The 23,319-nt window shown below is 38.9% G+C and overlaps 2 protein-coding genes across 6 annotated transcripts in view; both read left to right on the top strand.

The window, feature by feature from the left end:
• LOC113643413 (zinc finger protein 236) overlaps positions 1 to 5,498 on the top strand; it is a 7,843-nt gene extending 2,345 nt beyond the window's left edge. For both annotated transcript variants that reach the window (XM_027147662.2, XM_027147663.2), the window contains exon 3: positions 1,143 to 5,498. In XM_027147662.2, the coding sequence (XP_027003463.2) occupies positions 1,718 to 3,985 (2,268 nt within the window). In that variant the 5' untranslated portion in view covers positions 1,143 to 1,717 and the 3' untranslated portion in view covers positions 3,986 to 5,498. The remainder of the gene's footprint in view (positions 1 to 1,142) is intronic.
• A 3,048-nt stretch (positions 5,499 to 8,546) lies between these two features.
• si:dkeyp-69b9.3 (myocardin) lies at positions 8,547 to 21,767 on the top strand. Of its 4 annotated transcripts, none has more exons than XM_027146028.2 (15): positions 8,547 to 8,839; positions 9,451 to 9,614; positions 12,966 to 13,022; positions 13,219 to 13,277; positions 13,942 to 14,008; positions 14,320 to 14,445; positions 14,807 to 15,000; positions 15,737 to 15,877; positions 17,316 to 17,620; positions 18,479 to 18,620; positions 18,701 to 19,126; positions 19,217 to 19,312; positions 19,488 to 19,631; positions 19,766 to 19,820; positions 19,985 to 21,767. In XM_027146028.2, the coding sequence occupies exons 2-15, from the start codon at positions 9,560 to 9,562 to the stop codon at positions 20,404 to 20,406; spliced, it is 2,289 nt and encodes a 762-aa protein (XP_027001829.1). In that variant the 5' UTR covers positions 8,547 to 8,839; positions 9,451 to 9,559; the 3' UTR covers positions 20,407 to 21,767. The 4 variants fall into 4 exon arrangements, with proteins under 4 accessions (XP_027001829.1, XP_027001847.1, XP_027001836.1 ...); XM_027146046.2 differs by having other exon boundaries at positions 13,222 to 13,277; XM_027146035.2 differs by having other exon boundaries at positions 8,548 to 8,839; positions 19,491 to 19,631.
• The last annotated feature ends 1,552 nt before the right edge of the window (positions 21,768 to 23,319 follow it).

Below are 23,319 nucleotides of genomic sequence, written 5' to 3' on the forward strand. Positions count from 1 at the left end.
TAAGATAAACGGATGATTAATGTTACAGCTGCAATTGTAAATGCGATGCTGTATTAGAAATTGAAAGCACACCTTCTGATTTGAAAATTCCCTAGTGCTTTGGTATAAAAGCAGGCAGTAGGTTCCAATAGTAATGGATACTCCTCACTACTTTCTGATATAAGACTTTATATTATATATACTATATACTAAGTCCTTTTGCATGCTCTATTATGCACACTGTTTATGTCATTGGTGCTGTATCCTGCAAATTGTTTTGAAGTGAGTGTATTTTAGTTTAGACATGCACTATTTGTGACAACAGAGATATAATGTTATCATATACATATTTTTTTTCAAAATCATGACTTTAAAGTGTATATATTAAAAACTATGCTATGTGCTTGCCTTGAACTTACTAATTCCATTTCCAAAAAAGTTGGGACACTTTCCAAAAATTCAGTAAAATCTGTCATTTTTAAATCATATGGCCCTTTATTAAACTGACTGAAGAACAAAGAAAAGATTTTCAATGTTTTCACTGACAAACGTAATTCTATACTAAGACTGAAGGTTCCACTATTAGCAGGTTAACAGCTATTACTAAAATGGTATCAAGATTGGGTATAAAAGGAGCATTCATATTCAAAGGGTTTGTCTTTGCAAGGATGGGTTATGGCTAATTATCTTGTGCCAAACTCTGTAAGAAAATTGTCAGTCAGAATAAATATAGTGTTTCTCAGTGCAAAATTGCAAAGAATTTAGGTCTTTTACAATCTACAGTTCATAATATTGTGAAAAGATTCAGGAATTAAGGGAAAAATCTCGGTGCCTAAAGCCAGAGGTGAAAAACTGCTGCTGAGTGTGTGGGATTATCGAGTTCACAGGCGATATTCTATGAGAAACTGTCATGCTACTGTGATGGACATAGCCACATGTGCCCAGAATACTTTGTAATGAATTTGTATGTAAAAATTCATTTGCACTAAACGGAATTTCCAAGTTGATTTTTTTTCAACATTGTTGAATCCAAACTATTATTGAAATAGACAGGTGCTTGTAAATGATACCAAATGTTCACACAATTGTTTGGAAATTTCTTCTTTAAATTCTGCTGAAATATCAAACAAAAATGTCTATTATTTTCTTTTGCTCATTTCCAGATTAATGACTTTTTCCAGTGACAGTGACAAGGATGGAGACAGATGGCTCCACCAGAAGAGCAAATGCTTCTATTTGCAAGATTAATACAAGTGGATTTGGCAAAAAATATTCAGTGAATTCTCAGGTAGCAATAAATGGGCTAATATTGAGTGACGTCATCGCTCCTTCTCTGGTGAGCTAACAACCAAAGTTAGCGTATTGTTATATCGGAGGATATTGTGCAGGACCTTAGCCATTCAAGGGGACTGATACTAAATCTATGTGAATCAATCAAAAGTAGGTTTTATGGACAAGGTTGCAAAATTCAAGGACCTTAATGGAATTTTAGCCTGAAAACCAAATACCCCAATACGTCCATCTCAGGAGTATCTCAGTAGGGCGGTACAGATGGTGAAGACAAAGCAGGTAGGGAGTGCAATAACAGCATGCATCTGATTCAGTTTCAGACAGGAATTCTGTTCGTTTGGTCAGCCAGTCAGAAACGGTGTCATCATGTCTGAATCCACACAAGACCAACGTACGAAGAGCTTCACAACTGACACCTGGCATCAAGACTAACATTGTTTAATCAGAAATGAATGAACCAATAACCAAAGCGATATATTTTAACTCTAACCTCTTATCTAGTGATTACTCTGTGAAGGACCTTCATCGAAAATCCCCTCTAAGGAATACCAGTAATAAGAAATACGAAGAACGTTTCAGTCACATGACCAAAGAGGAGGTGGACATACAAGCCCTTGCAAATGTTACCAAGTCTGAGACATTTGAAAAGACCAGAGACTGTGCGTACAAAAAAAAGACAGTGCGCAGTCAGGTGTGCAATAGTGCAAACTGTACAGCTCCAGTCCCATTTCATGAAAAACAGAAAGGATTGGCTGTAGCAATGCCTGAAGCTGTTTCTAGCGTTAAAGAAGCCATGGGGCAGGAAGAGGTCTATGCAGCACTGGATTTAAGCCTGCCAAAACAGAATGTCAGGGATAACAATGAAAAGCATAAATGGGTTCTAGATCGTGAATACCAGATATCGTTAATAATGGAGGTGGATGAGATTAAGGATGACTCTCAGCATGTAGAAGTGGTGCAAGACGAGGACGATGAAGATTATTGGTCTGACTTGGGACATGATCATATGAGCAACTTTCACTTAGACAATTGGGATCAGTGTCCTTCCGCCTCACATGTAGCGATACCATCTACATATGGATCAGTCATGTGTCCTGACCCAAAGGATACGCTTCTCATAGACGACCAGGGTATTCCCTACACTCTTACTCCAGATGGTCAAAAAGTTTCCCAGATAAATCCTTCTGAAATGCCAGTGACTGCCTCTGATGAGTCAGGATCCGCAGAGTCTGACACTGAGACGTCTTTGGCTTTTCAGGATACAGAGCCTGAGCGAGAGTTGTTACTTCCAGATTTACTTTTGGAGGATTCATCACCTTGTATCTCAACGGAAAGTTCACAAGCAACTATAGCAGTGGAGAAATCATCTCCCAATGAAACTATTGAGACCGGGTCAACTGCCTTGCCGGCGATGTCTACTACTCTGCCATCCCTTCCTATTCAGATCATGGCTAGTAATACTGACTCGAACACTCCCATCCTCCTTCTCCCCCCATCTCACCTTCAAACACTTACAGCTTCAGCATCTAACTCTAAATCTGAACTTATGGCTCTGTCCCTACCTTTTGCCCTTGCCTCAAACACACAGTCCACCCCTGTCTTACTTGTTCTTTCATCCCCTGAAGTGTCCTGTGGAATTCAGTCTTCCTCAATTTCAGGACATTTTTCTTCAATTTCCTCCCCATCATCTGCTGCACTTCCTTCATCTTCGAGTTCGCCTGGCCCGGAACCTGTCTCCTGTACAACTGCTATAAGTCTCTCAGGACAAAATAAATCCTGTAATTATTCTGCTGCCCCTACCTCACCCATTGCTTTCTCCTGCACGTCCGGCATGTCCTCTGGGAACTCCTCAAATCTGGCTAAGCAATTGCAAACTGATTCCTGCTCTGACATGCCCACTTCGTTCCAGGAAGCACTGCTTAGATTAGCCGTATCCGCTGAACTAAAAAATGAAAAGCGACCCAAATGCATTGACAAATCTCCGGTCTTTAACTCATCTTCTTGTACTGAAGTTACTCAGGCACTAGAGGAACACTGCATCGCTGACCAAGTGTTACCAGTCTCTGAGCCAGAGTCTGTCTCAGTTGATCGAACGGACTCTTTATTAAGAATCCCTACTGAAGACCTTCCACTTCAGTCCTCTAATTCCCCTCCTAGTCCAGGTTCAGACTCACCAATACTTACCACCAACCATTCAAAAAAGCAGGATCCGCAGGCATTAGGCCCACGTCGCATTCTTTACTGCCAGTACTGTCCACGGGTTTTCTACTACCTCTCAGACCTCGAACGCCATTCCATCACACACTCCCAGAAGAAGCCGCACATATGCCAGCTGTGTGGCAAGGCTTTCAAACGTTCTAGCCATCTGGAGCGGCACAAACATATCCATACAGGTGAGCGGAACTTCGAGTGCCAGCTTTGCCCACGGCGTTTCCGAGAGGCCGCAGAGCTGACAAGGCACCAGCGGGTACACACGGGTGAAAAGCCTTACCAGTGTCTGTTATGCCATATGCGGTTTGCTGAGCGTAACACTCTGAGGCGGCACACCAAACGCAAACATCAGGGTCAGCAGCAGGAAGCAATGAACACAAAAGTAAAGCCTGACACTGAAGGAGTTTCACTTGTCAGTATGCACGAGCAACAGGAAGAAAATGCAGAGTGGTACATCTCAACACTGACTGAGATGGAGTCTGACAACGACACAGGAGGAGAATGAAAACAGAACATTACAACGAGGCTTCGTATATATATTTTGTTTTTTTTTCTTAAATTATATTTGCAATTTATTTACTTTTGTATTTAAATAGTATTCTGTTCTCATTACGTATGCAGTGACAATGTCCACTGAAATCCACTTAAATAGATTGCTATGAACAGCAATACTTTAGCTTTGTTATTCTTTGACCTCCTATTTTTACCCTCAATACTTTTTTAAAATGTCTTATTTACATGAGTGCACATTTCTAACTCTGGTAAAATGAACCACTTTGCTGTGAAGGTCAAAAATTCAGCTTTGTTGACTTTTCATTAATGCTTTCCTGTGATCATATCAAAATGCTTCACAAACATCATTACCAAGTAAACGCATCATGTCACACGATGCGTCAAGTCAACTTCGGAGGTATAGAGTATACTGCGGCGTTCATTTTAGTTTCCTTTCTTTATTTAAAAGTTGTACAGGTCTGTTTTGTTTTTTTTTCCTATTGTGCCTTGAAATACCTTTCATCATTTCAATTGCTTATTGCTTTTCAGAAATAATGCACACTGTGAAATTAGAACATTTTAAAATTTCTCTACAACCTGTTGTTCTGACTGCTTTCAATTTGCTGTGAGCATAGAAGTGTTCTCTGTATCACTGACTGTCGCTAGAAGAAGTGTTAGCAAAATCGTTGCTCATTCGAATTTCGGGTTACTATGTTCACAGTTTGGTATAACACCATAAATACTAAGAAATGTAAATAACATTTAATAGCAAATTTAGGTGTGTATATAGATAGTGTTTGTTTGTTTTCATTTAATTTTTATTTCTTCATTTGAGTGTGACTCAATGCACATCAGCAGAGTAAATATACTGTGTAATATGTTAATATATTCCCTGTAAATAATGAAAGATCATCCTGGGTCTTATTGCCCTAGGGTTAATTTAAAACTCTATAGCGTGTATTTCGTATATAATTAGCAGTCTGAATATTTGCACACTTTAATTAAAGTATGCTTGCTGACCCTTCTCTCTCACTTTAATCGTTCTCATGATCGGTCATGCAGGCAGTTTATTCTGCTTAAGCATCACTGGACTGCATGCAAATATTCAAAGTGGCTTAGAAAGAGCTGCTAAGAAATATTTCCTAAATGGTTCATTTTAGGGTTGCAGTATTCTGCTGTACTTGACATGTATTCAAAAGGATCAGTTTTGTTTATTAAACTTGTTATACATTAGATTTTTGCCATGGTGCTATGTATTAAAAATGTAATAGTCATAAGAGGGGTGTTGTCAGCCTTACAAACTATTAATATTATTTTTAAAAGACTAAGCAAATTGACTTCCTGTAAAATAAATGCAGGAAATAATGTAATGCGTATTATTCACATTAACAGGTATTTAGTAACACCAAGCACTTCTATGAAACACAAACCACTGGGTTATATTCGACACAAATGCATATAAATGAGCATATGCCATAGTCTCTGTCACAGTGTCTCATATCTAAATAAAATGCCTTAAAATAAAACTTGCCATTGACATTCATTTTTTATTTAAATGCTTTTTTTGTTTTTTGTCAGTGTAATGATTTATTATTTTATGCCTTTGACCAGTAAATGTATTTTAGAAATGACTCAGTAATTTATTAAGTAAATAATTAAAAATAATTTTAGGCAGACAGAAAAGCATCTCAGTCTTGAAAAAAAATTTGAGCAGTTGAGGCTGATAAGATACAAAAGCAGATGACCACATAAGGATCCACTCCTGTCATTCAAAAACGGGAGTCTGAAGCTCATTATGTGCACAGACTCCAAACTGTTTGGTTGAAGAAAAAGAACTCCAGTCTTCGGATCTCCGGGTTCGGGTGAGTCTGTGTTCATGATAACCTCAGATTCTTGTTCTTGGACATTAGTGGAAACCCATTGTTTACATCTGCTGTTGTAGATCATTCACCTCAATCGCAATTTTTCTTTTCTGTAGTGTTTGAAATGAGCATCAACTGAAGCTCTTGGTCTGCATCGGCATGATTTTATGCCACATGATTGGCCTAGATAACTACACGAATGTACAGGTGTTCCTAATAAAGCAGATGGTGAGTGTATGTATTATATACCATACTCAAAGTAGATAATAAAATATATACAAAACTCATACTATTAACATATTAATATACTATTACTGTGTGCAGGTTTATATATGTGTTGGTGTAGCAAAGCATTAATTAGCTGCATTAATAATGTCCTCGCAAGGTAAAGGTGTGTGTGTGTGTGTGTGTGTGCGTGCGCACATGCTCCCGGTGTGCACCCCAGATGTGCCTTTGGTCTGTGTTCCATTTGGCAGCATCTTCAAAAGAGAGGACCCTGTATGAGAAACAAGCTGACAGGGTGTGAGTTTGTTGGTGACTGGTTCTCTCTTAATCATGGCTCATCATTTATGTTCCATGTATGTTTTGACTTAATCTTTCTTTTCTATGTGCTTAGCATTTTAATGTAATCTTTTCCTCGTTAGCTAGCTTGCCTTGTGCAAAATGTATGCGTGCCATTCCCAACTGCAGAGGCTTCAGAAACTTCATTGTTTCATCCATTTCCATAATTTTAACATTCAAAAGATTCAACATGTGCATTATAATGTATTATAGGAATATATTTCATGTAAATGGCTTTCATTATGGACTTTTGCATCACTAAACATTGTAATCTTTACCATTTAGGGAGTTATTTTAGCGCCACCAAAAAGCAGGCAATTGCCAGTTGCTGGCTTGTCATCTGTCCTCGTATAACCAATCATCACCTTGCTGAGACGTGAGCCGACTCTCATTGCAAGATACTGCCACTGGATGGCAAACTCACTCCAGATTTCTGTGTGCAAGTGCAACATATGAAACAAACTTATCTACATACTGTCTCAAGTTTAATAAAGTGCTCAATGCTGATACAAGTTTTGTATTGATGATACAATTTTTTTTTTATCAAAGCTAGTTTGTTCTGCATACGAGCTTCATATATGTCTAAAAAAATATGTAGATCTTTTATTATTTTTATTAATTACTTTATTATATTTAAAGGAACAGGGATTGGTTGTGCACTCTGTACTGAAGAATACAGAAGCCTAAACAATACAAGGTACTTTTCAAACTGCACCATTCAGTGACACGGGCTGATCCAATGGGAGCAGGGGGAGATCTGGGGGGTTAAAAGGACTATAACAGGTGTTAATCAGAATGGGATTCCCAAAAGGGGGTCATAGATATGTGATAAGGGAGTGAAAGATTACATCATTTTCCCTTCACGTCCTCAGATGTGTCACTGTGTCAGTGTTTGTGTGAGTCATTGCTGTGCACCGCAGACAACAAAGCTATGGACCTTCTAACACAGCAGACATTTTGACCTGAAGTACAGGAAGTACTCAGTTCGTCCCCCATGATCACAGACCCAATATATTTCACTTTGTCATATCCAAATTTAATCATTTACCAGTGTTTTACTAATTCAGATGCTCTGCATGCAGTCTTCCACATCTGCTTCTTTCAGTCCTGAGCTCTATATATACAATCTGCATAAAATAATTAGGATTGAACTTCCTGCACTCCAGTGCTTGCTCTCTCTCTCTCTCTCTGTCTCTCTCTCTCTGTCTCTCTCTCTCTGTCTTTCTCTCTCTCTCTCTCTCTCTCTCGCTCTTCCTTCCTTTTCCTCCCTCATGGACTCTCTCTCTCCCTCTTGGTCTCTCTGTCTGTGTCTCTCTGTCTCTCTCCCCTGTCTCTCTCTCTCTCTCTCTCTCTCTCTCACACACACACACACACACACACACACACACACACACACACACACACACACACACACGTACAGTGACCTGCTGATGCAGCAGCACACACTGACATGCCTGTCAAAGTGGCTGAACAGGTGGCGTGTAATGACCACTCTGCCCATCCCCCTTCAAACACACCCTCTCTCTCTCTCTCTAAATTGATAGACTAATCCACAGTATGCCTCACAGCTGTACATGTGTGTGAAGTCATGTATTTAATGAGGACATTGCACACAACAACACACTTGATCTTGGAAGATGATCACACTGTCATTGAAACCATACATGTTTTCCCAGCTAGGATTCAATAATGTCAAGGCATCTCTCTCTCTCTCTCTCTCTCTCTCTCTCTCTCTCTCTCTCTCTCTCTCTCTCTCTATTACACACAAACACTCACATATAAGTCTAACTATCTTCTACTACTATGTCGATACCTTACATTGAAATAATTGTTAAAGTATCAAATGAAGCACGTTAATTTTCACCCTGAAATTTGTACTTTAGTCAATACCCAAAGTTATTGGGTGAGTGATTCCAATTCAGCACTTAAGTGTTAAGTATGCAAATTTGTTAGTAGTCTGTAAGGCTCTGGAACCCAATCTAACAAGAGTCAGAGAGTGATTGAAACCATCAAGCCTCCAAACCTCAGCATCAATCAGTCAGCAAACAAGTCTGTGTGTGGTTGTGTGTGTGTGCGTGTGTCTCTCAGTCCTAAGGTTTCTGAGGAGGGGGTTGGGTTGAAGGGGGGGGGGGGGGGGGGCAGGGCGCTTGTTTGACAGCCCAACACAGTTGGCACAGCCTTGTCCAGTGAGGGGGTAACGAGAGAGAGAGGGAGAGAGGACAGGGTAAGTTCGGAGAGAAGGAAAAGAAGTAGGGACTCTCAACTCCTTGACTTCAGCCTCTTAAATCTGGAAGATCTTCGAAGGAAAAGAAGCAAGCCTGGCATGACAGCTACCACTATTAAATGCATCTGAATTCCTGCCCTCCTTTACCTCGTCCTTTGGTTTCTCTCTCTCTCTCTGGCACAGGCCACTCCACTGGCAGGGCAGCACAGAGCCTTTTTCTGTGAGTATCCCTTTCATTCTCTCTCTCTCTCTCTCTCTCTCTCTCTCTCTCTCTCTCTCTCTCTCTCTCTCTCTGAATCTTGGGTACAGATGTATTTTATAAAAGTGTGAATATAGTGTGAATAGTCTGACATACTTAAACTTCACAAAGAAGATCTTAATGGTATTTTTGGAGTAGGTCTCTTCTGGGTAGTACCTTTTAAAATCGATAGTGCAGTGAGATATAGCAGAAAGTCGGCATTTGACTGGGGCTTGTAAAAAAAAGTTAATCATTCTGTCCATTTCTGCACCTCAGGCAGTAACTCAGGCATTCGTGTGAATGATTTTTTTTACCTCATCTTTATGCTCTGGCTGTTTTAACCACAGCTACTTATTATTGTACTTTACATGACAGAATCTGTCCTATATAATAAAATGGTGCTTTTAAAAACCAGTATTAGCAATTGTGGCTACCACCAGCCTCTCTGCTAACCCTATCTATCTCTTTTTTTCCTCTCTTTCTCAAGCACTCAGCAGTACTCAAGTAATCAAGTTTTACTAATTGTGTTGAGGTATATTGTGCTGTGTTAGTCACTGTAATGTAACCCTTCTGTCTTCCTCATGCTCTTGCAGAGATAAAACAAACAAACAGCAGAGCCCATTACTTTACCTGCTGCCCAGGAGGAAACCCCTACAGAAGGAAACCTCCATATTTTTAATCCTTTGCCTCTAACCATCTGTCATGACCTTGCTGGCCTCTGAGAGGTCGCTGCTCATCCGCAGCAAATTCCGCTCAGGTAAGCACTAAGGTCAGAGTTCACCTGAATCTTGAGGAAGTAAGAGCATAGCTAGCTTATGTGAGACAGCATGTGAGGGGAGGAATCTGACTCTGGTCTGGTGTAAGATGATGATTGGTCAGCAACCATAGGTGTGTGTATTCTGCTGTGTAGCGGTTGGCTGTTAATGAGAACACCTTGCGCTTATCTTCTGGTTTTATCAGGTTTCAAGATTATGGTTAAAGAAGTGCTACTAAAAGTGAGGGTATTTTGAGTTAAGGTTTGACTGACGAGTCGTTTTAACAGACACAGCAATTATGAGAACCTATAAAACAATTTGCATTTAAAGCTTCTCGAAATTCAAATGTTTAAAAATCACCATGGATGAGGAAAATGACATCATGGATTTCATTTTCCTTTCAATTATGTTACCAAAAAAAATGCTTAGTAATGGTGGCTTTGTAATTATGAACCTATATTTATGCCTAATTGTGTATTTGAGCCACTGAAAAGATTCAAATGTGCCACTGATTAGAATCCCAATGTGAAATGTTCTCATCAACTGTGCTTTTAAACCCAAAAGATACTGAATGAGAAATATGTAGATTTGAAAATTGTCTGAAGATCTTTTTTTTTTTTTTGAGTTCCATCAATATTTGTAATGGATAATTTTATTCATTTTGTAGTTTGTCATAATTTACACATAAACAGTCATATGCAACTGTTACTATAAATCAAGGCTCATTTTATATTGGCATTTTAAATGGAATTAGTTTACGTACACTCTATCTATCTATCTATCTATCTATCTATCTATCTATCTATCTATCTATCTATCTATCTATCTATCTATCTATCTATCTATCTATCTATCTATCTAGATATGTAATACTATTGAAACTCTTAAAATGTATATGACTTTCCGTTTTATTTTTATTTTATTAGTCTAAGATACTGCTAGTACTGCTAGATACTGCTAGTCCTGGACTGGAAGTAACAGCACTGCACAGTACAGGAACTGCTTCTCATTCTTTCATCTGATTCATCTTTTTAGCTAATAATGAAATATTTGTTGAGCTCAGCCAGGTGTTCATTACTGTAGTGTTATATGCAGAAATTGCTGAGAGATTGGAAGAGATGGGTACAATGCTTCAGTTTCCAAAGGGTTCACAAGCGTATTTCTGGTGAATGCCCGATGTGAAAGGTAGTGTTTCCTCATTAAAATACATGTGGACAGAGGGAAGACCATGTGGCTTTCTCTCCTGTGCTTGGAATCCTTTCAAAAGCCAGTGACCTCTGACATGCTGCATCCATGTGGCCTCCTGACTGAAGCACACTCTGGCTTTTAAATGTTGCAGTTCACATGTTTGGTCAAACCAGGTGATTATGCACAAAGCGTGTTGGCCTTGGATGAGAGATGATGACAGCCTCATGATTGGGAGGTTTGTTCATGCAGAAGAGAAACAGGAAGAAGTAATTTGGCATGTTAATAGATTCTGTAGCCCTAAAAATAGTGAATCAGCAGTTTCACCGTGTTTGACAAGGACAGATTCATTTCATTAAAAAAAAAATTAAAGAACCATGTCTGGTAGACACAGTTGTCTTGTTTTTTTTTTTTGAAGGGCAGAGTTACCTGGATGAAGAAAGCCGTAGCTATGGGATTAAGGATAAAGGGATTGTGTCTTTAATGGTTTAACCATATACAACCAAATCACTATGACCAAGTGCAATATCTGGTTTGTACAAATGATGTAATCAGTATAAGGCTATATCAGGGAGAAATTCTGCCAAATCTGGACTTTACTGCTGGGCTCATGACAGCTTGACAAGATATTTTTTGGAATGGCTCGGAATTCAACAAATTCAGACATGCATCAGATTAATATGATTAATATGTAACTTTTAAAGTTTCAAGAAATTGTAATGGAATTCTCAAATGTCTAAAATTTTATTTAACCCATCTGCTCATACTGTAGTCATGTCTACTGTTGAAGTAATTTAGCATTCATTCCACCTCAGTTCCTCTGACATCACTGTGATGGATTTGTTCACACGTGTCATTGAACAGGAAGCAGGTTATACGATGCACTGGCAGTTTTTCATTTGACATTGTTCTTCGATCCTGTATTGTTTACTGCTCTGCTCCGTCATTGACCTCTTACTTTTGTTTACGTGCTTTTCAAGATTAAACGTCAGTGCTATCCTTCTTTTATCCAGGACTCTGTCCTGACCTTCAGTCTGATGAATCAGGCCTGCACAGACTAATAGTGTCCTTCTTCTGTGCAGTACATTAAATGAAATTAAACATTTGGAATTGATTAATTGTTTGTGAGAGTCTTTTGTCCTTTATAGAATGTGAGCAGAAGCGGCAACAACTGTCTCGAATGCCAAATGCTAGACAAATCCCTTGTATGCACATGTGAAAGGTGTTATAGAAGACATTTGCCAAGACGTTATAATGCTGTGCTCATGCCAGGTGGATAAACATGAGATTTTTCGCTCACAACAAGGCTTCCGAAAGTTAGCAACACTAAACCATAAACTGCTGTTTTAATTCGTCTGACTTTTCATTAATAATGGACTTTTCCTGCTTTTTCCTGATTTACCGAATGCACCCAAATTCATTAAAGCTTTCACTGGAACTGTAGTCAAACAGCAGCAAAGGCACCAGGGTTCGCTCTGCTGCTTAACCATTTACATTCAAATCTTCTTGGTACTGGATATCAAAGTAACCGCTTGGAATTGTATTCAATGAAAGGCCTTTGATTGATTAGATCAGGCACTGATATTAAAAGACCAATGGATTTTTCTAGAAAAAAATAAGAAGAGGAAGAAATTACTTAGCAGAGCTGAGAGTGAGAATGTGAGCGAGAGAGGGGGAAAGAGGGACAGCTGAAAGGGGGATGGGGGGATGACAGAAATAGAAGTACTGAGGGATAAATAGTTACCTCCTCCCCTCTCTTCCTCTCCCTCCCTCCCTTCACCTGCTGATCTAAGTAACTGTATGCGTGCGTGCTCGTGTGTGTGTGTGCGCGCGTGTGTGTGTGTGCGTGCGTGTGTTTGGAGGTAGTATGGGAGGGAGTGACAAAAAGTCTGCCTGCATGTGTGTGGTCCTATAACCAAATGTGTGTGATGTACATATGACAAATAGATTTTTTGTTCATGTAAAAGTAATGGTTGGTGCAGTGCTCTTCTAACTGTAATATTCTCTAATGTTCTTACGGTGCAACGTCCCGAAGATGAGCTTTACACATGGCTTAGCAAATACAGTCTCTTAAAAAATGATCAGTTGTATAAAGCACACTGGCGTGTGCATCAATTTTTCTTAAGTGATTCCTGATTTATTGTCATAATCCTCTTCTTTTTTTTCAGTTCTGCAGTTGCGAATACAGAATCGAAGACAACAGAAAGAGCTAAATGCTGACTCCGGTGAGTGTGTTCACTCGTTTGTGCTGTGCCCCCTGACTTACCTCACGATAGTGAAATATCACTATTATAGCATAGAAAAATATGCTAATTTATATCATCTCCTTCAGCATTCCCTTCCCTACAGTCACAATAAGACTCATGACTTTAGCTTCTTTCTTTAATTCATTACTATTTTTTCTTCTTTTTTTTTTGCCAGAAGGCGTGAAGGCCTCCTGCTCTGACAAAGTAGGGGAGAAAGAGGCCAATAGCACCGGGGTGAGTGATGGGTCAGAACGTAATAAGCAGGAAGCACAATGACATTAATAAACCAGTAACAATGGTCAATGAAAAAGCATAGTAAGTTGTGTTACTGTTGCACAAGTGTAAATGTTCATAACTATTGTCTAGAGTATTTGTATTAAATGTTAACCTTTTTGCTAATCAGTCATGAAGCATGCAGGAGTATTAGGCTAGTAAGTCTAGTCTACAGTAGTATTAGGCTAGTAAGTAGCATAAATGCTAGTTAGGTAGTTCAACGTATGGGATGGCAAATGACCGGTAACAAATGATCAACAGGAAAAATTCAAATGAAGAAAACCTTTTACAGAATCTGTGTACAGCACTAAAGTAGAAATTTGTTTGAAAAAGTTTTATCACTACTTGGTAATTAAACAACTTATAATGTTCCATCACTGACCAAATCTGCCTCCTGTAAGATACCGAAAACAATGTATTTTTATACAAATGAAGCTTAAATTGATGGAAGGACGTACACGGACACCAGATTAAGCAAATGCTAGCAATCTGGCAAAGCGAGTGTGTGCAAGGCTAGGCAAGTGTGTGTAATACTGTGAGACTATGTACTAGGTTATGTGAGTGTGTGTTATTAAGAGTGTTCTGGTGTTAATGGTTGATGTTGCTGGGCTGTTTCCCGATGCAGCATCAGACAGTGGATGGCAACATTCTGAAGTCGCCCCCTAGTGCTCTGACTGCTGAAACTGCACAAGGTGATTCATGATGCAAAAGGAAATGGAATTTTTTTATAACAATAAATATGAGTTATTGTTAAACTGATTTAGTAGTTTGTGTATGTGTTGTGTGTGTGTGCTGATGGGATTTCACACAGCCAGAAGTAGACAGTAGGCTGATATACCAACAAATTACTTTAGGAGAAAATTGCTAATGATAGCTTTCATATATCCAATTCATTAGTCCCCTTCAAAACCTTTTTCTTTTAAAATAACCAGGCTAGCTGATTAAACCTTGTACACCTTCCTTCTCCCTTTTTCTTTCTTTCTTTCTTTTTTTTTTTTTGTAGACAAGGCTATCAGTGGTGCGCAGAGACCGAAAAAAGCTCGTCTGGTTGAGAATGTCAGTGAGAAGATCCAGAAGCGAACTGGTTCCATTGAGCTACTTCAGAAACACACTGCACCATTAGAAAACAGTGAGTAAAAATAATAACCTATTTAAGACACACACACACACACACACACACACACACACACACACACACACACACACACACACACACACACACACACACACACACACACACTTATGGGGGACATTTCAAGGATGATTTCTCCCAATCTGGTGATAAAAACACTTAATTTTAAACTGGAAGCTTATAAAGTTATATCATTGTGTCTAATTCATTAACAACATCATCTTCGATAATTGTTGGACATTATTCCAGTATATTAAACTGCAATTTACAGCATCAGTTAACATTCCATCAGCTCCGAAAGTAACACTGATGAATGGACTCCCTCTCTTGAAGCTCTCTGTGTCATTTTGTTTTTCAGCTTCTGTTTCCTTTTCCTTACCCTCAGATGTCTTTGAAGATGACATCTCCTCGTGTTCTTCTACGTCTCCCGAGCAACTCGGGACACACCAATCCCCCAGCTTCTCCTCTTCACCTGGGCTGAGCAGCGACCAGTCACCGAGTGATGTGTCACCTGTCGCCATGCCCACCAACCACAGCCCAAGCAATCTTCAGGTATTTACTGTTAAAGACATTTTTAAGATAATCAGATATACATTTGCAGTGATTTCTATTCTAACCCCCTCATTCAGACAGGAGGTTTCTCATTTACCAAAAAAATAAAAATAAAAAAAGTTGCAGATTTTATAATTATTAAATAAATATATAATGATATAATTAAATAAATATCTTCACAAAAATAAATAATAAAAAACATTAATTTCCCCAAATTAAAAAAATGTCACTTATTAATACTCAATGATTAATTCCAGTGTTTTAAAATGAAAAAGATGGACAGGATGAAAGAACGTACTTTAGAACGGCAAAGTTCTGAAGCCAAAAATTTGGACCAACGTTCATTTTTAACATGCCGTGATAACAGAATCGTTGCAACTTAAAAAAATCTAAAAGCCTCTGGAAAGAAAGGTTCGAAAGATATTTCATATTATTTTTTAGCATAATAAGGATTTAAGGATTAAACACAACACACAATACATAATATGATAGCAAAATAATTAACAATAGAATTGTGTAATTCAGCAAGAAATATATTTATTCAGTGAATTAGGATATTGCTGATTTATATATCATGTAAAAAAATCATTTAACAAAATGGTTTTAGTTTTTTATTTTTTTTATTCGTATTTCTTGATCTCAAGTGGGATTAAGACCTTTGATCCTTGTTTTGAAGAGGAAAAATGAAAACAAGGGATTCAATTATAGTTAAAAACTAATTTTGTTCCTCTTGCAGCAGTGTGGTTCAGCTTTGCTCCCAGGAACTGAGGGCATCACGGAGTCAGTGACCATGACAGTGGCAGGGTCAAACTCCATGGCAATGACTGGAAGACCCAAAGGAGTGTATGTGTCCTCTCAGACATCACTGCTGCCAAAGGTACAGACTCACATCATGATTGGGGCAGGGATATGAAATGCTTGAATGCCCAGGAAATGTGGATTGAGAAAAACATGTACTAAGAACTTGAATGTGTGTCATTTTGGATCAATAAATGACACATTAGTTTACTAAGTAAATGTTATGTAAGTAAATCTTAAAATGTTGTATTGTTACTAACTCCAAAAAAAAAAAAAAAAAAAAAAAAAAAAGGATTTTGCCCCTAAAATGGAATTTAGTCACTCCACAGAAGTGGTTAATGGCTCATATGATAATAGACACTCAGGTCTTTATAAAATTTGTTGTTTTTCATAAGTACTTCTGTTTGTACCATCATAGAAGCTTTTTAAGAAAAAAAAAGTTCTCAACACTGACGTTATTATCTTCAAAGTAAATAATGATATAAAACTCGTTTCTCTAACTGCTGGTTCATAAACATCTAAAATTTTATTTATTTTTTGTTAGTAATTCTTTTATTGTATTTATACATTTTAAATACGAATTTAGATTTATTAGATTTTATGATGCAAGTGTAAATGAGTTTATTTATTTTTATGCAAACAGACAATTAAATATTTACAGAAGAGAAATTAGATGCAAAATACAAATACAAAGACCAACAAAACATACGTAATAGCCAGTACGATGTGTGTGTGTGTGTGTGTGTGTGTGTGTGTGTGTGTGTGTGTGTGTACTGTAAGTTTTACTGGGTGTGGGAGTGGAAATATATGAATAAGGGAGCATGTAGGGAAGTACAACAGACATAACCAGAGTTTTAAAAAAATATATAAATCAAAGAGAAATAAATAAATGAATAAATAAATAAATAAATAAATAATTTTAATGACAATAATAATGATGAAGATAATAATAGTATCATCTCAATTTCATCCAGAATGAATCAGAACCGCACATGGCAGGGACTAGTACAGTATGCCACAGCCAACCGGGGTCCAGAAGTAGCGAAAAAGAGAAAGAGAGAGAGAGAAAGAGAGAGAGAGAGAGACATGTAAAATTTTAAGCTGTTATTTTACCACTAAAATTCTGTGTACGGTTATCCAGCAGAGGTACAAACATCTCACATTGAAAGCCAACAGTGTTCTGACTAATTTTACATCTTACTTGCAGCGATAATTCATAAATAATTCATTTGTTTATACTGATTGAAAAATTTTAATGGAAGTTGATTTCCATTCAAATGAAACACCAGTGCGCTGGTGAAAAGGGTTAAAGGTTATAATTATTATTAATTGTTCAGATCAGATCTGATTTAACTGCAGCCTGACTACATACATTGCATGGAAGTATAAAGTTGTTTTCTTGTTTTGTTCTGATTGAACTATTTCCATTTTTCTCAATTTAATATTACCAATAATTATGTATTTCCTTTCTTCCTTTCGGCTTTCTTTCTATTCTTTCGGCTGTGTTGCTCCATCAGACAGCTCAGTGCCTAACCCCAACTACTCATTCCATTCTCGGAGGGTCTTTATCCTCACCACGCCCTCCACGGCCACGCAAACCTCGTGACTGTAAGCCTAAAATGAGGAAGCTGAAGTACCACCAGTACATACCCCCAGACCAACGGGGCAACACTGGAGGCAATTCTGGGAACAATTCCCAAAAGAACAGTACCACTCAAGCTCAGCAAATTGATCCTGCATACTCTCGCCTCCTACACCAACAGCAGGTTTTCCTGCAACTACAGATACTAAACCAACAACAACAGCTCTCTGTGGCAACCAGGTGCATAAAACCACACATCATCTTACTCTGACAAGCTTTATTACTAGATCATGATGTCTATTAGGGATGGCAAATGATCTAAATCAAGGTTTCTCAAGCTTTTTTAGCCAGTGACCCAGGGCCCAGATTTTCTATTACATTTGATACCTGCTAGTTCATAGCCTAACTATACAGAACCAAACAAACCAAAGACGTTAAGATAACTTATTTAGTTTCAACTAGATAGTAAAAAAATCTGTTGTGTTGATATTATTGCTAGTCATCAGAATTGTCATACAACAGTAAGGGAGTTATCAAACTTTTCAATATGTATTTCTTCTCATTTGTTCACACAGGGCACTAAACAATGTTTCAGACAAAAGTGCTAGTAAATGATATCAACAGTAGGGATTGACAGTTTACCCATAGTTACATTGTGCAATAAAATTTAACATAAGTGATGCCAGACACTATATAATGCCAGAAATATAGCCCCTGTTCTGTGAATATTAAATTCATGTACATGAATACTGTATTTAGTCTCCCATTAGAAACCATTTGAAATGAATGTGGCTTGTAGCATTAAATAGATAGTAAGCTTTGTATGTGTATCAACTGATAAAGTATTTAAAATACTCTTCTGTTCTTAAAAATCTGTAGGAAGTGGCCTACAGTCTAATGGCATAACATAACATAAGTTAGAAACTGAGGACTTTTAGCTACTGTAACTTGCTATTTCTAGCCAGTGGTTGCTAGTAACCAGACTGTTATACATCGATCTACAGTAATTGTTTGTTTTTTAATGTGGAGACATTAACACCAACGCATACATGATCATTGTGGTATTATTAATATCCACATCATTTCTTGAATTAACAGTGAGAATCAGGTAGTGACGATTTCCGGAGCTGGACCACAAAGTTGCCTTCAGCCTGCAAATCCACAAACAAATGGCACCCTCCTGGAAACAAACTCTGTTCAAAAGCTAGATTTACTTCCCCCGAACCTTGACGATCTAACGGTAATAATCATACCAACTCTCCATCCAAATAAAGAATAGAATATTTCTGAATTATTGAGTGTTTTACCGGTTTCTCACAGGTGTCAGAACTCCGACAGCAGTTACGCAAACGTGGACTCCCGGTCTCTGGCACCAAACCTGCTCTGTTAGAGAGGCTCCGCCCCTTCCAAATACCCCGTCCCCAGCTAACACCAGCCCCACTTTGCCAGTTAGAAGGGACCCTAGAACCACCTCCACCCCCTAATTTAAGCCCGTCTAGTAGCCCGTCACAAATTTACATCCAACCATCAGCAGTGGTAGAGGAAAGTTTGGCTGGTTCCACTTACTTGACATCCCTGTCTTCTTCTGCGAGCTCAAGTCCAAACCTGCAAGCCCCCTCACCTCCAGTTCCTTCCAGTGCTCTCTGGAGGTCAGAGCAGGCAGCAGAGGAGCTGACTGTGGAACTGGAGATGAGAGAGAGGATTCGGAGCAGACCCAGAGGAAAATCTCTCAGAGCAGTCACACCGGCAAGAACAAACAACTTTCCACATACATATATATATACAAAGTTTTTTTTTTTACTCATTTGGTGCCTTTGTATCTTATATCAATTACAGACAAGTGGAGGTTCCCTACACCCCTTCCTGCAACAGGACCAAGGATGTGCCAGAGGGAAACCAGAAACAGAAAGACAGGAAGTGCTGTTTACACAGGTGAGAACAGATTGGCAATAAAATTGCTGAATGTAGAAAGTATATTTATTGCCCCATTTTAATAAAACACCTCTTCAAGCTAAGTTTCAAGCTATGCAACATAACTGTTTATCAGCTTTGGAGACATTCCAGGTATAATTTAAACTGAAATCCCTTGTGCCGCATGGTGTCTCAGCAGGTGTTTTCCTGTCAGCCATGTGATACAATCTCCCAGGATTTTGAGCTACCGATGCAAATCACAGCTAGCCCAGAGCAAGCTCCACCCCACACTGAACGCAGTCTCGAGGAACTACTGCAGGAGGCCATTCAAAGAGTACAGGTTTGTCCGAGAGAGAGAGAGAGAGAGAGAGAGAGAGAGAGAGAGAGAGAGAGAGAGAGAGAGAGAGAGAGAGAGAGAGAGAGAATAATGTGAGAATCTTTTAGTAAAAGCCTGTTATCATCGTTCTATTTCAGATGGATCCACATGAGTCCATAGATGACATTTTAGAGGAACCTGTTAGCTGTTCTGGTTAGTTTTGCAGAATGCTTTTAGACATCATATATCACCATGTGGTACTCCTGAATATCATAGAAATGTTATTTCCATTAATCAAAATATAGTGGAAATGTTATTTCCATTACAATCCACGATTCCTGCAGTTATTCCTGCTGCCATGCTTGTTTTTTTTTCAGGTAACACCGGTATCACTTCCGAACTCCAGTCATCCATCACCACGCTCTCAGGCTCCTCCCCTGCCCCATCGCCTGACCAACTGCAACCTACCCAGCTCAGCTCAAAAGGAGAAAGTGGTCGCTCATCTCCGCTTTGCTCTTCACTTCTATTGGAACTTCCACCCTCCCCTGCCCATTCCCTGCCCCTTGCATCTAACCCTCCCCCTCCCCCTCCCCTCTGCACGACACCTCCTCTAAGTGTGCGTTCCAGGAAGAGGAGGTCGGATGTGCCTGCGTTTGATGCTGCTGATTGGCTGGAATCCCTGTCATCTGGCCTGCACCCTCTCACGCCTCCAGTGGCACCTTTCGTGGAAAGCGACTTTGCCCTCGATTCAGACCTGAACATAAGCAGGGTCCTTGACCTGATGGTGGAGCAGTGGTGAGGGACGAGAAAGTGTGCATATGTGGGTGTCTCTGTGCGGGTGTCTGTGTGTGTGTGCGTGCGTGTGTGTGCGTGCGTGTGTGTGTGAATGCGTGTATGCATGTGTGTGTAATTGGATGCTTGACGGGTAATTACCCACTGTTCAAATCTTGTCTCCCTGGAGAGGTGACCCCATCTCCATCCTTTCCTTTAATATCCATCCATCTCTGTCCAGTGATGTGACCAAACAGATTCTGACTGCTGTTGACTGCAACTCTCTACTCCACGCAATGTCGGGAGAGAGAGAGAGAGAGAGAGAAAGAGAGAAAGAGTGAGAGAGAGAGAGAGACCAAGTGAGAGAGAATGCAATGAAGACATTACACACATGTGCATGTGCACACATGCACCATACACTTGTATATATCAAACGAAATAATTCCTGCAGACATATCTGCTCCCTCAGCGCCAGACAAACTGTCGGCATGGAGAGGGCGAGTGTCTGCAGGCTCTTTATACATGTTGTGTGTCTTCACAGGGAAGGGCATGCACTCCCTGTGTGTATGCTTTTCTTTGCTGCTTTCTTGCGTGTGTATGGGTTCATGCATACACGTACATGTTCTTTATCCTTTCTGCACACTGTACGGTGCCTTAAGTGACCCGAATGCACTCGTTTCTATCCGTGTCTGCTATTGTACAGTTCTTTCCCTGATTGAAAAATTATCTTTCCATGTTTCTTAATGTATGCATTAATATAGCTGTAATCATTTTAAGGTCTGGCACAAAGTCAAGAAACTCAAATGCAACAATAGCTCCCATAGAGACGCTGGGCTAGAATGGAAATGTCTTTAAATACCGTGTTGCTCATTATACTAGGATGTAAAACACCTAAATCTCTCTCCCTTTATTTTTAAAAAGAAATCCTATTATAAATAAGGTTGTGAGCTATAATCTCTGAGCTTTGTTCAGCTAATTTCTATTTAGAGAACGTATCTAGAAGCTTTTGGTTTCTAGCTCTACCGAGCAACACGATGTAATTAAGGAGAATATTTTCAAAATGTTCTATCATCCACAATAGTGTTAATTTTTCAGCAGCCTTTTGCTTAATGTAGTGTGACTTATTCACACTATTACACTTCATAGCAAAGGTTCAATCTGTTTCCCAAAAACCATATCAGCCCTGGGTGTTTCTATTCCTTTGCTCCCGTTGCTGCTTTCAACAGCAAAGAGTTTTAACCAACCACATATGAATATAATTTGTAATTTTAATTTATCGGCATATTTATTGAGTAAATTATTCAATCTACACCTTTTCCTGGTTAACTATTCAGCTGTGTTGTAAATGTTAAGGAAAAAAATTAAAGTCTTAATTGATTTTCCCATCCAGTCTTTTTTTGTCTTTTGGATTTTGTTCACAGTAAGCAGAACCACAGAATATGAATATGCTCTAAATAGATGATATTCAACTCGTACATCATTGTGTAGAAGCTTACATTTTTTCTGGATGCACTTAAAACTTCCAGAACTTAACATTACGATAGATTTTTTTGAGATACCCATTATGCATAGATCTACGCTCAAAATCCAATCAGTTTGGCTGGTCTGAAATGAGCCAAGGTACAGTAGTCAAGATCACTGAGCTTTCATCTTCCATTCCTGCCCCTCAGGCTCTCAATAATAATTTCACAGCCCATAATATTGCTCTAGAACTTTGGAGTGTCAGCAGCAAGATCTGTCTTTTTATTCACCGTACTTCACATGCTATCAGATTTTAACCCTCTTTCAGAATAGATGAGGTTCTGCCGGCACTTTGCCTCATGTCCACGAAGTTTAATTACTTTGGCCAGACTATTTCCTGCAATCACTTTATCTTAGCCTTACATTTCTTGTGGGGTTAAGTTTGCTGTAGTCAGCACTGAAATGTACTTCATCACACTGGTGTCTGGAGATCCGGTTATCATCATCAACTCGTCTCAAGTTAAAATCAAACATTTGGATAAACACGCATAAGTATAAATCCTTCCGAATTTTACACACATTCTGTACATTCAAACATTTATTCAGACCGAGGGCTTAAGTACTTGATAATACTAATTATCCACAGTTTAGCTATTCATACATTATTCATATCTGTCTCCATCATCTTGATAGAGAGGTTCCACCATCTGCATGGATTAATTGAGTTAAAATGTTAATTAGATCCCACTTAACTAAATATGACAAACAAAATCAATATTGTTGAAATCTATACACAAATCTTTCAGGTCGTTAAATACTCGTATGGGATCTCAGCCTAAATATTATTGAGATATCGATTCAGCCTGTCCTGTTTACGGGTACAGCTCAGGGAAAATGATATCGAGTACTGTGCATAATTGAATTACAATAAAAAAAAAATTAAAAGATAAAATTAAAAAAATGAAACCATTACTTTTAGGTTAGGAGAACTATTGGTAAATTGATCCAAGCATCTTGTAGAATAGCTCACTGTACACTTTAGCTAACTTACTATAGTGTCTGCTGGTAACTCACTCACTCACTCATTTTCTACCGCTTATCCGAACTACCCGGGCTATCTCGGGCGTCATCGGGCATCAAGGCAGGATACACCCTGGACAGAGTGCCAACCCATTCACTCACACACTCACACACTACGGACAATTTTTCCAGAGATGCCGATCAACCTACCATGCATGTCTTTGGACTGGGGGAGAAAACCGGAGTACACGGAGGAAACAGAAGAACATGCAAACTCCACACACACAAGGCGGAGGCAGGAATCGAACCCTGACCCTGGAGGTGTGAGGCGAACGCGCTAACCACTAAGCTACCGTGCCCCTCCTGCTGGTAATAGTCTATAAATATATAGTATTATATTATATCATATACTATACAGTAAACATTTGTAGCCCCATCGGTAGCTATATCGACTTTTTGT

This window comes from Tachysurus fulvidraco, chromosome 3 (assembly GCF_022655615.1).
Source record: "Tachysurus fulvidraco isolate hzauxx_2018 chromosome 3, HZAU_PFXX_2.0, whole genome shotgun sequence".
Classification (NCBI taxonomy): Eukaryota; Metazoa; Chordata; class Actinopteri; order Siluriformes; family Bagridae; genus Tachysurus; species Tachysurus fulvidraco.